General features: G+C 40.1%; 1 protein-coding gene across 1 annotated transcript; it reads left to right on the top strand.

The window, feature by feature from the left end:
- Nucleotides 1–16,551: 16,551 nt before the first annotated feature.
- On the top strand, nucleotides 16,552–17,384 carry LOC107792571 (calcium-binding protein CP1-like). Its single transcript, XM_016614794.2, has one exon. The coding sequence runs from the start codon at nucleotides 16,728–16,730 to the stop codon at nucleotides 17,223–17,225; it is 498 nt and encodes a 165-aa protein (XP_016470280.1). The 5' UTR covers nucleotides 16,552–16,727; the 3' UTR covers nucleotides 17,226–17,384.
- Nucleotides 17,385–17,768: the final 384 nt, after the last annotated feature.

The raw sequence follows: 17,768 nt of genomic DNA, 5'->3' as shown, positions 1-17,768 counted from the left end.
CTTCGAAGGCCGCATCCTCATCGTATTCTGATTCGAAATCACAACCTACTTCTTGAACTATTATTTCGGAATCAGATTGATTTTTAAGACTAGGCTGAGGATTCCTTATGCATGCCATATCACTAGAGCCAGCGTAAAAAGAACTGTACAGAAAAGAAAAGAAAAACAAAAGAAAACTCTCGGGAGTGATAAAGAAAGGGAAACTGCATTTCATTGAATGAAACAAGGTTTGCACACTTCAAACAGACTGAAAGATAAAAATCTGGATTACAACCCTGGAATGATCCAGACAAACTGAAGGAAAATCAAAATAAACTACCAAGACTCCTTTTGAATGGGGAGAGGAGTGCCTTTCCAATTATTAAGCTTTGTTTCTGGCCCAACGAATTGAATTTCTGCATTGCTAGGACCTTCACCACTTTCCACCATGTTCACACCATCAAACAACTTTTCAAACCTTTCAATTAACTCCTCGTCAGGATTAATCAAAGAAATGAGAATTGTTGTTACCAGACGACTTCTAGTACCGGACTTGACAAATGATTTGGAAAGACGTGGGACTGGCTTTGGAAGGACCCATGTCTTCTGTTTTAGCTTTCTGGCCTTTCTTATGTCTGCGGCAGTGGGCTTGAATCTTAAACCAAATGTTCCCAAGTTTTCAGGAAGAGACATCGGCTGTATGATGCCTTGCAAAGATGAGACCAAACCTTTACCTAGTACAAAACCATTCTTCAACATCTCATAGGCTACCATGACTGATGCGGCGGTTATCTTTGGATTTGGAATGTATTTCCCCTCCAGAACTTTCTCTACCAACATCGTGTCTGAAACCTGGTAGAACCATAGTCCCTGGTCATCTTCCACTTCAATGACTGGTACAATGGCATTGCCGCGAGCACATAAACTGTATTCCCCATGCACAACTATTTCTTGTCTATCCCATTCAAATTTGACTACCTGGTGTAGTGTTGATGGGACTGCTTTAGCGGCGTGGATCCATGGTTGACCCAACAGCAAGTTATAGGAAACAGCTATATCCAGCACCTGAAACTCTATTGTGAACTCGACTGGCCCTATCGTCAGCTCCAGCACTATGTCCCCAACCGAATCTTTACCTCCGCCGTCAAATCCCTGCACGCAAATATTGTTCTTATGGATCCTCTCATCTTCTATTTTCAACTTGCTTAGAGTGGAGAGAGGACAGATGTTTGCGCTTGACCTGTTGTCAACCAATACCCGGGTCACCACAGAGTTTTCACACTTTAATGTGAGGTAAAGAGCTATGTTGTGCTCAGTACCTTCTACAGGCAATTCATCATAAGAAAACGTGACTCTGTTTGCTTCGAAGATTTTGTTGGCTATTTTTTCCAAGTGATTCACAGAGATCTTATCGGGAACGTGTGCCTCATTCAAGATCTTCATTAAATCTTGACGGTGCTCGTCCAAATGGATCAATAAGGACAATAGGGAAATTTGAGCGGGCATCTTTCTTAATTGTTCCACGATAGAGTAGTCATGCAGCTTCATTTTCCTCAAGAATTCTTCTGCTTCTTCTTTAGTTACGGCTTTCTTCATTAGTGTTGGATTATTCTTAGCTCTTCTTAACTCCTCGGGAGTAAAACACCTTCCCAAGCGAGTCAAACCTTGTACTTCATAGATTTCTTCCTTGACTTCCTTCCCTTTGTACATCACCGTTACCCGTTCGTAATTCCATGGAATAGCCTTGCTATTGATTATTGGTAACTGGGTTTCTGGCTTGATAATACGCGGGCTCCTTCCACGACTATGATGGGTTTGCTGGCCGCTCCCGGTACAATCACCTTTACCCCTTCCTGTTTCGTTGTAACTCTGCTTAAAGACCCTTTATCTACTGCCACAGATGGCTCAACACTCTTTTTGCTCTGCTTGAGCACCAACTTCTCATCTGCTGATTGTTCATCTGTCTTGACTCCACTAGACCTAATCATCATGATGGCTTGTGATGGCTTCTTGGGTTCCCTCTCCGCATGCACTATTTCGATCATATTTGCCTCCTGATGGGATGACATCAGATTCCTGTTGATATTGGGTGCTTCGGGAGCTTGAACTTCAATTCTATTGGTATCAATCAACTCCTGTATCACACTTTTCAAGTGCCAGCACTTTTCTGTATCATGACCCGGAGTACCAGAACAATACTCACAACTGACGATATAGTCAAGATTCTTTGGAGGAGGATTTGGCAGTTTGGACTATTTTAGCCTGTGGAACAGACTGGTGTATGATTCTCCCAATGGAGTAAAGGTTTTCTTTTTCTGCAACCTTTCACCCTTGAGTGCTTGACTAGGCCTAAAACTTGGTTCGGGAGTATTTTGGTAGGCTCGTGGATGTGTATAAGTATTTGGTAGGACAGGAGCACGCCATTGAGCGTGGGCAGGAGGTTGGTTGTATGCTTGTGCATGGTGGACGGAAAAATGAGGTTCTAGTGGGGGATAGTAGTGTTAGGGTGGATTGTGGTGATAAGTTTGTTGGTGGGGTCGATGTTGATTGTAGTGGTAAGGTGAACCTCTGGATCCAGACCAAGTTTCTGAATCAACCATTGCTGCTTCCTCTCTCTTCTTCTTCCCAATCCCTCCTATGCTGCCCTGAATAGCCTGAGTAGTTGCTTTGATAGTCGAATAGCTCATGATTTTATTCGACTTGAGGCCTTCTTCTACCATGCCCCCCATCTTTACTACTTCGTTGAATGACTTTCCCACAGCTGAGACCAAATGGCCATAGTAAGTAGGTTCCAAAGCCTGTAGGAAGTAATCTACCATCTCACTTTCCTTCATTGGGGGATCTACTCTTGCTGCTTGCTCCCTCCATCGGAAACCATATTCTCTGAAGCTTTCACTGTGCTTCTTCTCAAGTTTAGTCAAGGACAGTCAATCTGGAATGATCTCAAGATTGTATTGGAAGTGACAAGCAAATGCTTGCGCCAGATCATCCCATGTGTACCATCTCCCATGGTCTTGGTGGGTATACCATTCCAATGCTGATCCACTCAAACTCTGACTGAAGTAAGCCATTAACAATTCATCTTTTCCTCCAGCTTCCCTCATCTTGCTGCAAAAACCCCTCAAGTGGGCTACTGGATCGCCGTGCCTATTGTATAGATTGAACTTGGGCATCTTGAAACCTGCCAGTAATTGCACATTCGGGAACAGACATAGGTCCTTGTAGGCCACGCTGACTTGCCCTCCCAACCCCCGCAGGTCTCTGAATGATTGGTCTAAGCTTTTAACTTTCCTGAACATCTCCTCATGTTCGGTATTTTTGACTGGTTTATCAGCTTCTATCGGGAGGTCAAAGCGAGGAGTATATGAATGGGTTTCTGGAGCTTTGAAAGTGGGCTCCGAAGGGTAGTATTGGTTGTCCTGGGCTTGGAACATAGGCTCGCTAGGAGATTTGTGGAGTATAGCTGGTGGAGCTGCCACGAAGACAGGAGTTACTGGTGGAGGAGGGTATGGAATTGGTTTAGGGGTGGAGATTGTGGTGTATGAGAAGTGGTGCCCCGGTAGTGCTGGTAAATGGGAAAGCTCGGTGATAGATCGGTGGTAGGATGATCCTGAGTTTGAGCCGTTGGTGGGGTGGAAGCAGGGTTAGCAGGGTAAGATGGGGGTGATTGTCCTTTAGACCAGGCCTGATACATCTCGGCCATCTGTTGCTTAAGTTTGAGCATCTCCTCTTTCATTTTACTGACGTCCAACTCCTCTACCTCAACACTTGTGTCGATATCCGGGATAGACATGATTTTTGGTATTGGTCCTTTTGATCTGGTTTGGTAATGATAATGTGCCAGTATACTCTAGATAACTAACTGCTTGAATTCTCTGGAAAACAAAAAACTTGTTAGTTTTTAGATTTTAACACATATGCAATTACACATTGGGATGCAATGCACCTAGGCAATTAACCATTTTCTATCATATATTTGCTCGGTTGCTTGTGTCATCCCAGCTTTTCCTGACCTTTCCTTTTTATTCTTTTCTTTTGGTTGTGGTCGAATCTTATGAAGATTGCCTACGTATCATGACCCTGCATGAATCAGATCAAGTGTAGTTCTGGTGGAAACAATTACTAATACTTTTATTTATTTTAACAAACAAAACAGTACAAAGACAGAAATGACATTACATTTGGACAATACTTTTTAAAAAAAATGGTTTAAAAGACTCAACATGGACTTAAACTAAACATGACTATTATATGAAAAGTTCCAACAACTATGACCACGCTTCACTCCATAATCTTTTGCTTTTAATCACTGGAACACCTGCTCACGGTGGGGCTTGACCTGGCTGACCTCCTAGTGTACGGTACATCCTCTCTAACTCCATTGCAAGATGACGGGCAAAAGTAGGTGCATGCTCTAGAAACTTTTCATAATCCATCTCTTGGCAGTTCACGTAACTTTGAGAAGTATAAACGGCCAAATCATGGATTTGTGCTCTGAAATCTTGGAGATTTTGGTCTTGGTTTTGCAATCGCTATTGGCGAGTGGTGGCTATATCTCTTATGTGGTCTTCACGATCTAAAGCTGACTCTAATTGAGCTCGAAGTCCGGCCTGATCAAGTCTTGCTTGGGCTCTCTCCCTATCAATATCTGCATGCTGATGTTCTCTATTGTACCTTCTCATTTCTTCCAACTGTGCATGTAGTTGAGCTTCTGAATGTATCCAATGGTCCTTCTCTCTCTTGAATTTAGCCATTTCTTCTTTACATCTCATTACTTGGCGTTCCTTACTAGATTTGGCCTCCGCATTTAACTGTATGATTTTTTCCTTAGCTTTGTCTAAGGCCTTTTCCGTCTTTGTCAAGATGGAGTCATAATCTTGCATTTTTTCCATCAGATTGACAATGATTTTCTGATCTTTCCAACTTCTCACTGGCGCTTCAGAGGTTTTCTTCATCTGCTGAAACTGAGCGCGGAGAGTTTTATTCTCGCTAATCAGACTCTTCTTTTCACCTTTTGCTTCTTGTGCTTGTAAGTCTTTCTCCAAATTGAGGTTCCTCAGGCTTTCTTCTAAGGCATGAATAGTTGCTTTGTACCCCCTTTCCTTTTCTCCCCAAGTCAACCGTTCTTGGATTTTGTCATCAAAGGCTTGAACATGCGGTCTTTTTATGGGCCTCCTAGGATCAGGTTCTGGTGCATCATCCATGCGGGATTTTTTATCAAACCACCTAGCATAACTCGGATTTATCTCACCATTCGCAGGATCTGGAACTTGGGTATCATCTTTCAAGTATCGACAACCATTCCAAATCCGCTGGATTAAAGCCTCAGGGAGAGTGGCTTCGGGGTGCAGTTCAATCACTTGCACACTCAAATCTTCATCATCAGGCACCACTTGGTATCTACCTAGATGTCTTATAACTCTCTGTTGCACATACGGCTGGACGCTTCTTAAACCCAACAGCAGCAAATAACTCTTCAAGGTTGACATGTGTATCACCTCTTTTACCGGGAGCCATCCCAATGTCCACTCAATTTGACTTGCCATTAAAGATCTTAAATGAGATATCCAGGCTTCCACCCCTTCTGGAGATTTATAATCTTTTATTCTTTCTTCATAACTCTCGATGAAATTGTCCTTGCTTGGACCATACTGCATGAACTTGGGTTGATGTCGGAGATGTTCAGTCAACCACATTTGCAACAAAATATTGCAACCTTCGAAGAATTTTGCCCCGGATTTACACAAAGTCAACGCCCGATAAATGTCTGAGAGAATGATTGGGGAAAGAGTGTGACGTTCTTTGGTAGTGAGGACTTGTACGACTCTGGTTATGTGAATATCAATCGTCCGCTCTTTGTTTGGGAAGACCATGATTCCCAGAAAAGCCACCATGAAAGCGAAGCGACGGTGAATTTGCCAGGTGTCCTTGTTTTGTTTGTTAGTAAGGCCCTTTTCATGAATTTCAAATCCATCCCGCTTTCCGAACCTTGAATATAGGAAGTTGAAAGAACAACACCATTTGACAATGTTGCTTTTTCTGATTTGATTACTAATATTCAAAGACCAAAGAATCGGTGTACTGAGGGAGCCTTTGGGAATATAAGATTTTGGTTTCTCAAATCTCCGTCAAAACCGGAATATCCAGCTATTTCTTCTAATGTGGGAGTAAGCTCGAAATCAGAGAAGTGAAAGACATTATGAACAGGGTCCCAAAAAGTCACTAGTGCCATAATCAAATCACTGCGCGGTTTAACTTTCATAATATCTGTGAGAGCTCCCAAATACTTAATGACCCATTTCTGACCATCTCCTCCCAACTCATACCACCACACCTGAAGCCGAAACAGAAACTCATCTACATCTGTGAACGGTGGATTTTAGATGATGCTCATTTTGTACCTGTGAGTGATTTTAATTTTAAAAAAAAAACAAAATCAAGACTTATTTGAAAATAAAAATCAAAAAAATCATATGTATAAAAAACACTTCGATGAAGAAGGTTTAAAGGCTGTGTTTGCTAACCGGCCAAAAAAATTTTTTTTGAAAAAAAAAAACGACCAAAGGCGGCTGTTCTTGCAAAAACAGCTTTCCGGCGCCCTTTTGGGGACATTCGGCATATTTTGGAAAAGAATGGCATCGCCTTACTTATGAAAACACAATGATATTTATGTACCCACATTTTTAATTATTTATTATCTATTTTTTTTAATAATAGTTGGGCCTGATGTGGGTTGCCTACGTATCTCACATCCGGTGAGAATCAAACTTACGTAGTTCGTAATAATAAAACCATTTTAAAAAGAAACACGACATTTCCTTTTCTTTTAAGAATTTCAAACTATTTTGGAAATTATTATTTTTTTCAAAAATAGCCAATTTTCTTTCTCGGTTCTCACATTGATTTTCCTTTTCTAACTTTTTCCTATAAGCTGGTCAACATGCAAATCCGAAACAAATGAATGCACAAGTAGCAAGTAAGATGCATCAGGATGGTCTTTTCATTTCGGGTGCACCTGTCCTAGACAGACCCAACCCCTGCGTTGAGTCTCCGAAGTCAAATACACATGATGCAAACAAACGTTCCTACTAGGGATCTGGCATGAAACTGAGTTATTCTAAGTGTAAAACCTGGGGTATACTGTTCTAGACCTGGCTTACCCAAGCGGACAGCTTGAGCCGAAGTGGGGGCAACGTACCGGGAGCACGAAAGTCTACCCGACCTAGTTACTTGGCCCAACTTCGTTCTATTTGGTATGACTTCTAATAGAAAGGTGGGCCACGCACACGTGTACACCATAAATTCAGAAGATTCAAAAAGAAGAAGGATTTCGTAACAGTTTAATATACAGTTCAGATAATATCAAAGCGGTAAAAAGCAACATTTAGCACATTAGGCCCAAATATGTAAATAAACCAGATAATAAATAAAGACAAATATAACAATTATTCTAAGCTCAAATTCTTGAACCCTGAACCAGAGATTCTGGGTTCGTTCCCCAGCAGAGTCGCCAGAGCTGTCACACCTCCTTTTTCCTACACCCGGGAAGGAGTGTATAAGGGAGTTTTTCCAATTAAAGGACAATTGAAACGGGATTCTTTTATTTAAAGATTCAGAGTCGCCACTTGGGATAATTTATGGTGTCCCAAGTCACCGGTTCGAATCCCAAATCGAGGAAAAAATTGACTCTATATTGTAGCCTGCGAACCAGAAATTCGGGTAAGCAATTCTGTTAACCCGGGAGAAGGTGTTAGGCACTCCCGAATTCCGTGGTTCTAGCACGGTCGCTTAACAATTTATACTTGGCCTAATTATCTGACTTATTACACGTTTTAAACTTATTGTGTATTTTTAGCTTTTATAACCTCTTTTAGCTTAATTATTTGTAATTATAGAATTGTCTTGAAACGAATCATGCGTACGTATATTCATTTTATTTTGCATGTAAGGAATCATGTTACGCGTACGTGTACATAATTAATAACACTTTTGGCGCGTCAAAATCATGTCACGCGAACATGTCCACGATTAATAACACTTTTGTCGATTTATTAAGAAATATTTGGTTGAAGTTGCGCGAACGCATCCCTCAAGTCACTTTTTATAATCAAATTCGCAATTATGTTACGCGAAATGTATACGTAATCACAACACTAGTCTAAATCGAGCCTAAAGCAAACTACGAGTGTTCATTTTTAAGAAATTATAATCGTGTCACGCGAACGTGTACACAATTGAATTAATAACATTTTATTATTCCTAAAATTGTGTCGCCCAAAGTTGCGCGAACGCATGCTTTGACTTATATTTGGAAATCATAATTACGTCACGCGAACATCGAAAATCCTAAAGATTGCCTATCTGAGTGTTGGCGGCCTAAGCATGTCCCTAGCAATAACAATAAAGTATAGTAAGAAAACGTTTCAAATCCAAATTGTCACTCACGCTTAAATCTAATCCTTCTGTCGAAGCCTATAGTTTATAAAATACTAAAAATTGCAACTGATGGTTAATAAAGGAAAGCAAAAAGAACATTTTTATGCTCGCTATGCTTCTGCTAGGATATGAATTGCTAACTAGTGTTCAAATAGTTCTTTTAGCATTTAAAGTTGAAGAAAGAAATTAAATGTATCATTTACTTGATTTAACAAAAATGGCATACGAACAAAAATAAAAAATAAAAAAATACATGTACTAGTATTTTGTCTACAGACAAATCAATTCTAGAAAGGGGAAAACCTGTGTATGCTGGTTTTATCTAAAGCCGCAATTCTTTTCATTTTTGAGTTTACCAACAAAGACTAACTCTTAACCCAACAAAATCAAAATCTATATAAACACTCACAGACCATTTAAATGCAAAATTGTTGGATCAATTCTGTCCATGAGTCTTTTAACCAAGATAAAAGTTCAACCACAAATCTATATAGCTCAATATTCACTATTGTTGACATTGCTAATTTTTATTCAATATAAGATCTCATTTGAGATTTCATACAACTAAAATAAGATTAACTTCAACCATAGACTCAATTAACAATTAACAACAACAAAAAAACAATCAAATTAGATGAACAACATCAACCAAACAACTAAAATTTCATTCATAACAGTCCCAACACACAAGTATTTGAGAAGGAGTTCATCTAATCTAGAATTAAAATAACAAAAACCAAAGTTCAAGCATCTTCCTAAAATATACAGCATAAGTCATGACTGAATACAATAATGTCCAGGTAATCAAACTAATTTAGACAAGAAAACACATGAACAAATCATTCAAAACAGAGGTCATTTATTCACTATCTAAATCAACTACATAGCTTCCCTTTACATCTCATATGCTACTCAAATGGTGAAGCATACCTGAAAATTGAGAGGAAGTAAGAAATGTGAGATCAGTAGCCAAGCAGCAGCAGTCACAGCTATGAAATAGTGCCCAGAACCAATCAAACAGTAACCAAACAGCAGAATTTAGAACAGAGCTTTCAGAACCCCCAAATTCAGACCATTTCTCAACTCAAGTGCAGAATGTAAGATTTTAGAGATTTTAGCTCATTAAAAAGATCAAAAAGACCCACTTAATACAGAATTTGATCAATTTTTATCAAGCAAAAGTGCTGGAAATCAGTGCAGTTTCAGAACTTCAGCCGTTTTTGGTTTTCTGGATTTTTCTATCTCTTAAAGTCTCTGAGATCTCCTTTATCTATCTTTGTACTCTATCCCTATGTATTCTTAAGCTCTCTTTTTTCTTAGAATCCCTCTATCAATCCCCTTAAATGGGCATTCAATTAGTGTATTTTCCACTACCAATTCAAATTTTTATTTCTTTAATCCTCCACTCCATTGTCCACTCAATTATCCTACTCAATTATTTAATCCATTAGTGCAATCCTAACCCTACTATCTATTAGAAACTTCTTAAGTAGGTAAACACTTGAATTATTTTTATTAATCGGTTCTCATTGACATAATTAGACAAGAGGTTAATACCAAAGTTATTGAACTAATCCTAACTATTCTAACTAAGTGACTAAGCGAAATATGATTTCAAGGTCTACTGATATCCCAACTATACGAAACAAATTAACGAAACCAATCCTAAAGAAACAAACAGTGAACAGAATAATTTACCAGAGTGCTGATCGAATTTGAAATTGACTAGAAAAGAAAAAGAGATGAGGAAGACGAACATCATAATAACACTAATGTAAATAAACGAAGACTAAGAAAGAACTCACCGGACAGGATCGAACTTGGGTTTGGCTTTGATACTGTGACTCACCCCAAACTGATGCTAATCATTTGTTCTTTATCAAGAACAAATGAACATCATTAGTTTTGTAGTGAGTCGACCTTCTAATCACAAAAACTAGAGGATTGGATCGATGCATGTCATCAGGCTCAACGGAAACTGATTTTGAACTTTTAGGTTCGAATCTTAGATTTAAAATTCGACGAGTTCCGGTCAGATTCGAAGGAAACCATTGATGGATTTGGTATGAGGGAGTCATGGGGGTTGTGTGGTGTTAATTTGGGGTCGATTGGGTAGGCTAGGGCTCGGAGATTTTGGGACCGGACAGCTTTGATTGAAGATTTGAGAAGTACTAGGGTAATTCGAGGGAAATGAGTCATGGATTTGGAAAGAGGGGCTCGAGGTGGTTTTGGGGTGTAAATTTGGGAGTGATTGGAGCCGGCGCCGCCACCGGAAGGCGGTGGGGAATGGTGGCGGCTGGTCTCTAGGGTTTGGGTAAGGAAGATGAGCGATGAGCTGGGGGGGGGGTTATGATGGGGTGGGGTCTGTTTGGACAAATATATACTGGGGTGACATTGGATCCAGGTCGTTCGATCAAACGAGATCAACGGCTTGGATCATCTGATTAATTGGAACGACGTCGTTTGAGTGATTTAAAGACCGGATCAGTCTTAAATGAAATGGGTCGGGGTTGGGTAATGGGTAAAACTTTGAGCCGTTTGATCAAATGAAATTGACGGCCCTGATCAAAACGTGTCCAAACGACGTCATTTGGTTCTGGTAGGGGTGGACCGGGTAGGGAATGGGTTGGGCTGGACTGAGGATCAGGTCTGTCTGGGTAATTTTTTGGGCTTGGGGATCTTTTGGCCCATATTTGATCTCATCTATTTTATTAACTCTTTTTTCTTTTCTTTCTTCTTTTTCTTTCAAAAATTTAAAACTAAAATCCTAATTAAATTATAAAACCCGAAATTAACTTAAAAAATACTAATTAACTCTAACTAATAATTATCACAAATAATTAAATGCCAAATTAAAAGAAAATCACACAATTTGACTAAAATTACAAAAATATGTTATTATTTTTTGAATTTTTATTTTTGTAAAACACCTAATTATTAATTAATTCCAAGAAATGTAAAAATCAAATCTTAAATGTCAATGCTATATTTTTGTATTTTTAATGCATTAATAAAATTAAACATGCCCACAAATATATGCAAACAATCAGGAAAATCACATAATAATTCCTAAAATAACACATAATTAAAGACAAGACCTAATTTTGGGAATTATTTTGGAGTAATTCGTATGAGGCAAAAATCACGTGCTCACAGAACCGTGTCCTCATAGAACAATCAAACCCTCAAACGGAGAAAACTATGTATACTTGTACCAAGTAATCAAGGAATATTTTTCGATTTTTTACCATCAGAACACTTTGCGCTTCAAAGAAGTTTGCTATTCTCATAAGAAATGGCTCCAGGGCTAGAAATTTTCCGAACACTCGGGAACTAACACCAAAATCTCAAAGCTATAAAACCTTTGGGCCGAAAAATTCGAGCTCGTAAGCCCTCAATGAGGCAAACTTAAGTTTACAAAGAATGGCTCCAAATCCAAAAACTTTTAATGTCTCGGGGACTGTCGCCGACTGTCACCCCAATGAGCTACCAAAAACTCGAGGCCATAAGACCCCAAGTGGGCAACCTCGAGCCCGAAAGCCCTCTATATGGCAAAACTAGAAGGTATAAGACCTCCATGAGGCAACCTCAAGCTCATAAGACCTCCATGAGGCAACCTTGAGCTCATAAGACATCCATGAGGCAACTTCGAGCTCAAAGGGCCTCAGTAAGGTTATACCAAATCTGCAAGACCTCAAAGCAAGGCATGAATTATACTTGTGCCAAGTAACCTATCTGTAAGACCTAAAGTAAGGCACGTTCAAATTTATAAGACCTACAAAAGGCATAAATCCCTATCTTAAAGCCAAGGCTATATATTCGAACTTATAAGACCCCTAAAAAGGCATACCCTCGATATAGACGCTGAGGCTACCTCACTCGGGGATTAGAAGGCTACCTCCGAGATTCTAACCGGGCATGTTCCACGGCTCGGGTCAATTGCAGCTCGGCCCCCTCGGACACCTTCCTGGCTTGAGCATTTGCATCAACAACATCCTCTTTGTGTAAGGATACGGGCGCCTCAGTTTTAGCCTTGATCCCAGATAGCGCAACAACTAACTCAGTATGAAGTTCTTTATACTTATTGCTCTCCGCCCTTGAGTCATAAAGTTGATGTCCGAGTGAGACCACTTTCCCCTAAAGGGTATCTCTCTCAGAGGCTATCTCACTCACGTGTCGTCTGAGTTCGAGAATTTCAGAGTCTCTAGCTCAGAGCTCCTCCCTCATTAGAACATCCTCTTCTCAAGCTACACATATCAGCCCAAAGGTACTAAAACACTAAAGTCAGGTAAGCATGTAGACAAAACAAAACAGAAACTACATAACCTGCTCAGTGAGATGAGTCCTCTCTCGAGACGCCGCTCCCAAACAATCTCGAAGGCCACGGAGTTCCTCCTCCTTCTTGGTAAAAAGAGCTCTAAGCTCATCAGCTTTCGAGGTGAGTTTCCTGCGCTCACCCTCATAGCGAGTCAACTCGGCTTGAAACCTAGCAAAGGTCTGATTATAAAGCCCCTTGGCCTGGAACCGTGAAAGAAACAAAGTTAGAAAGACGAAGATTAGGACGTCGAGTAGACATTGCAAAAAAGTTACCTGCTCACAGATCCTATCCATCTCACTGAAAATAAATGAGGCGTCGAGCTTAGAGTTTTTCTTAGGCACAACTAAAGACCTTTCAAATGCATCTTTATCTCCGATGGGTGCACCCATATCGGAAGGTTCTTTATTTTGAGCATCCTATATCTCCCTAGGAGGTAAAGTCGATCCCGGAGGGGAATCACTCACTTTAATAACCTCGACTAGATCAATCGGGGCTGTCTCTTATCTCTGAAGAGCTTCAGAACCAGGTTCCTCCAGACCGCCTACCAAATGTACCTTAACTCAAGGAATATTTTGGCAGTCAACCGGCCCAGGGACATTACCCAATACATCCTTGAAGGCCTCTTCAGCCCGAGGTAGGACAACAACAGTATCAAGTTCCAATTTAGAAGCCACCGGCTCAGCAATATGAGGGACAATCAGGTTTTCTCCTCTCTCGGGTACTGCCGAGGAAACATTTTTCTCCTCGCCTTCAGCTTGGGGACTCCCTAATATTTCTGGAGTTAAGGCTGCTAAATCAGCCTTAGATTTTCCACTTTAGCCTTCTTAGATTTCGAAGGCCCAGTCGATGTTTCACTTCGTTTTCTCTTCTCTTTGTCGGGTTTTGGGGTATCCGCTTCCCCAGGCGGTGCTTCTCTCATCAAGGAAGCCTCTCCCAAACCTGCACAAATACAAAATATAAACGTAGGGAATAAAGACACAATCAGTGTTGTTTCTTCTGAGAGATTTGATTGCAGCAGAAGTGAGGGCTCACCATGATCCTTGGCCTCTCATCGAGCTCTAGACAGGTTGCACCACACGCGATCAACATATGGGCAAGCCGAATCTAGCCGGCCAACCCAGCCAGAGAGATCTCTAACTGTGCCAGGGTACACCGCGTCAACTGCATGAGCGGAGGAAGTCAGTTAACGGGGAAATTGATCCCAAAGGAAAAGAGAATACTTAATCAGCGTATCTACTTACGTTTCGTGTTCCATCTTTCAAGGAACGACATCTTCTCCACTAGGATCAGGTCCGAGGTCATAGCTCGGACAAAATGGCTCATCCACTCTCCGTCTCTAACCTCGTCAGTACAAGCAAAAAAGGCTTTCGAGGCCTGACTTTGGAGCTTAATTAGGCCCTCTCGAAGGAGTCGGGGATAGTACATTCTGATCAAGTAGTCGAGGGTGAAGGGCATCCCCTTAATCATGTTCGCAAAATACCTGATCATGTAAATAATACGCCAAAACAACGGGTGAATTTAGCTGAGAGTCACTCGGTATCATTCGCAAAAGTCGAGGATCACGAGATCTATTAAAGGTGAGGATGGCTCGACCGCGCCAAGAGTAAATGGATAGGTATACATACTAAGGAAGCCGGCCTTGTATGTCGTTATGTCTTCTCCTTGAGAATGGATCTCTACCAGCACCGTGTCCCTCCAGCGGCAGTCAGTCTTCACCTTCTCGGCGTCTGCTACTAAACTAATGTATCGGGACACGGGTTCATATCGTCCCGGCTTCGAAGAAGGCTTATCGATCTTGAAATCGGAGGTCATTTCACTGGGTCCTGGGATGTATTCCTCAATAAGAGGGGGTATTGTTGCCTTACCCTTAGAAGAGAGTGAAAAAGAGGGAGGCTTATCTTCCTCAGGGACAGGGATGGAAGTCTTCGCCATTCTTCTTAAAAAGGTTTCAGAGGGGAGAAGAGATTGTAATCAGAGAAAGAACATAAGAGAGAAGTAAGAAGAGCTCTTTTAAGGGCTTAAGGATGCAGTGGAAAATAAGGGGCGAAGGAAGAAGTATTTATAAAAGCCAATCATGTACGTTGTAGCCGGCCAAACGGTAGCCAACCGCTGTAATAAATTCAAAGGCTCTTCGAAGGCTGTATGGGTGCGACCTTTAGACACCCTTTTGTCACGTCAATCGCTTGATATAGCGCAACTGACATCATGATGGATGTATCGAAGAGGCAAGAATTCAAGACCGTTTCTTATTATGCTCACTCTAAGAAACGCGAGGACTATCTGTACACGGCTAAAATCGGAGAGTTCGATTTTATGATCGACATGACGTTCAACATCCCAGAAGGCTCGAGGTACAACTCAAGCTTTGACCCCGAGGGTTCCCTATGCTCGATCTCGGGGCAGCACAAATTGTTGCTGTCATGGACAAGTGGGAAATTTTCAAGGTACGTAATCAAAGCTGACAACGCCTGCAAGAATAGTACAAGTTCGTACCGGACCTTTAAGTAATTGTACCAGCTACTTTCCTTTGTAATAATTATACATGTACCATGTTGAGATTCATCCTCTTATATAAAGGGGACCCTTGTTATTTCTTGCACACATGATATTCAATACAAGACCAAGAACATTCTCTGCTCTCTAACTAAAACATTCTCCATTGTTTTTCCTTTGATTTATTGCTTACATTTATTGTGCTTCATTGATTGTTCTTCATTTATTACTCATCATTGATCATAAAGAGCCATTATTGAGGCCCTTGAAACTGTTAGACCTTCATCGGTCAGCCCCAGTCAAGCACTCTAGCTTGACCTCGAGGCCAGAATAGGCCAGCTCGAGGCCCCGGTTCGCGGCCGTCCAGTTTGAATAATCATATTGCCTCTTACTCATACTCTATTTTCTTAGCTCATACTTAGCATCTATTGCCTTACAACTAGCATTAAAATAGATCACATATTTTTAGAACCACAAAATCAAATCTAATTATATTACCATTTTCAAGGTAAACACAACTAAAAACAGGTTAAAAGCAAATGAAGTTTAAAAGGTGAAGCACTACAATTTGAATTATAATTACTTGGCTATTGAAGTTTATTTATTGGAAAGAGTAATAAGAAGCGAGTTTTTGAATAAACGATTTATTTATTTAAAATTTGTTAAGAGAGAAAAGCGAGGAAGCAAATAAATGTAAAAATAGCACGGTTTAGCTAGTTTTCGGACTGGTCATTCAAAATAGCCAGCGTTTACCAAGTCAATAAAAAATAACCACTATTTTACTGCAACAAAGACCGGTCCGATATAATATACTGGAGTTCGGTGTACCTGTGTATGAACTTCCAGCATATTATGCTGGACCGGTATACTTTGCTGGCTCCAGTATAATATACTGGAGACTGGAGTACCGGTGCTCCAAACTCCAGTATATTATGCTGGGCCGATATATACTGGAACTCCAGTATATTAGACTGAAATATTTTTTTGGATTTTGAACTATGTTTTCGTTCAAATTTATCTTTAAATAAAATGTGGCTAAATTTTAATTACTTTTAAAATTGAGCTATTTTTGAATGACCACTTATAAATCTGGCTATTTTTGAATTTCTCCCGGAAATAATGGGTCCAAGGCTAGCTTAGTACTATGTGGAAATGTACCAACCATTAATTTTCAAACTAAAATTTCCATCTCGCAAGAAACATGAGTATATTCTTGCTATTGTGATGTCATCCCATACGGCATACGCACATCATACTCGTGTAAGACCGACTCGTTCGCATAAAAGTCTCAAATATTACGATGCCCCCAATAATTATAAAATAATTCTTAATAATCCAAGTCCAAATTCAAAATACTTGTCTCCCAAGCTTTTAAGGACCTCCTTTAAATTCGCCGCTCATTTTCCTCCTATATTCTCTACAGACTTTTCGTTTCCTGTATTTTCCCAATCAACGAACAGGTCCTATTTAATTCATCAATTAACGGCAAAAACCATCGGAAATGTGTCCGACGGGAAGTGTTTTGCATTCTGAAGCCACCGGAAAGCCGAATCTCCGGTCCGCATTCGACGTTTTAGATGTTGACCGCGATGGAAAGATAAGCAGCGACGATCTCCGAACATCTTACGGAGGATTCTTCGGCGCCGCCGGCGAGCCCGACGACGACGTGATTGGTACGATGATGACGGTGGCCGATTTGAACAAAGACGGGTACGTGGAATTCGAGGAATTCGAGAAGGTTCTAGACAGTTCTAAAAGCAGAAGAAATGGAACGTTAGGGGTGAATAATAATAATAATAATGTAATGGAGGATGTTTTCAAGGTGATGGACAAAGATGGTGATGGCAAAGTTGGGGTTGAGGATCTTAAGAGTTATCTGAATTGGGCTGGGCTTCAAGTGGATGATGATGATATTAAGGCCATGATTAAATTGGGCCGTGGTGATGAAAATGGTGGTGGTGTCACCTTTGAAGGTTTTCTCCAAATTTTGTCTCTTTGATTTGTTGCTTTGATGACGATGATAAATGTCAGATTAGGTGAACAAGTTTTGGTTTACTTTGTATTTTTCAATGATTTGTTTTACTGTGCTGCTTCATATGCTATTGGCTATTCCGAGAATTCTATTTGAAAACAAAGAAGAAAAAGAGTTGTTCCGCCAGCATTTTGTTATTATTTTTTTATATTGTTTGTTTTCGTTAAGTGAGAAATGATGTTCGAATGAGGTTTATTTAAGTCGAGTTTTATTCTTAGAATTAAAGCCGAGTATATTTAAGGGTACTAGTTTTGCTGATGAGTACACAATTTTGTAAGTAATATTAATATTATTAAATAATAATTGTAGTATATTATATAAAAAATTTATAATTTTTTTTTATGAGTGATCAACATAAATTGTTGTGTAATGTCTATTATCGAGGTCAAATTAAGTAGATATTGTTTGAACTTACGAAGATGCATAAAATTTCTTGATCAATGCCATGAAACTATATCCTTTACATCTAGAGTACATGGTGACAGTCACATTATTAAGTGATGTATAGTG

This window comes from Nicotiana tabacum, chromosome 22 (genome assembly GCF_000715075.1).
Source record: "Nicotiana tabacum cultivar K326 chromosome 22, ASM71507v2, whole genome shotgun sequence".
Classification (NCBI taxonomy): domain Eukaryota; kingdom Viridiplantae; phylum Streptophyta; class Magnoliopsida; order Solanales; family Solanaceae; genus Nicotiana; species Nicotiana tabacum.
Note: the sequence above shows the minus strand (reverse complement) of the source record. Positions and strands in the feature narration are given on the sequence as shown.

Coding starts and splice junctions, on each gene's coding strand:
- LOC107792571 (XM_016614794.2), top strand. CDS start 16,728: ATGTGTCCGACGGGAAGTGTTTTGCATTCTGAAGCCACCGGAAAGCCG.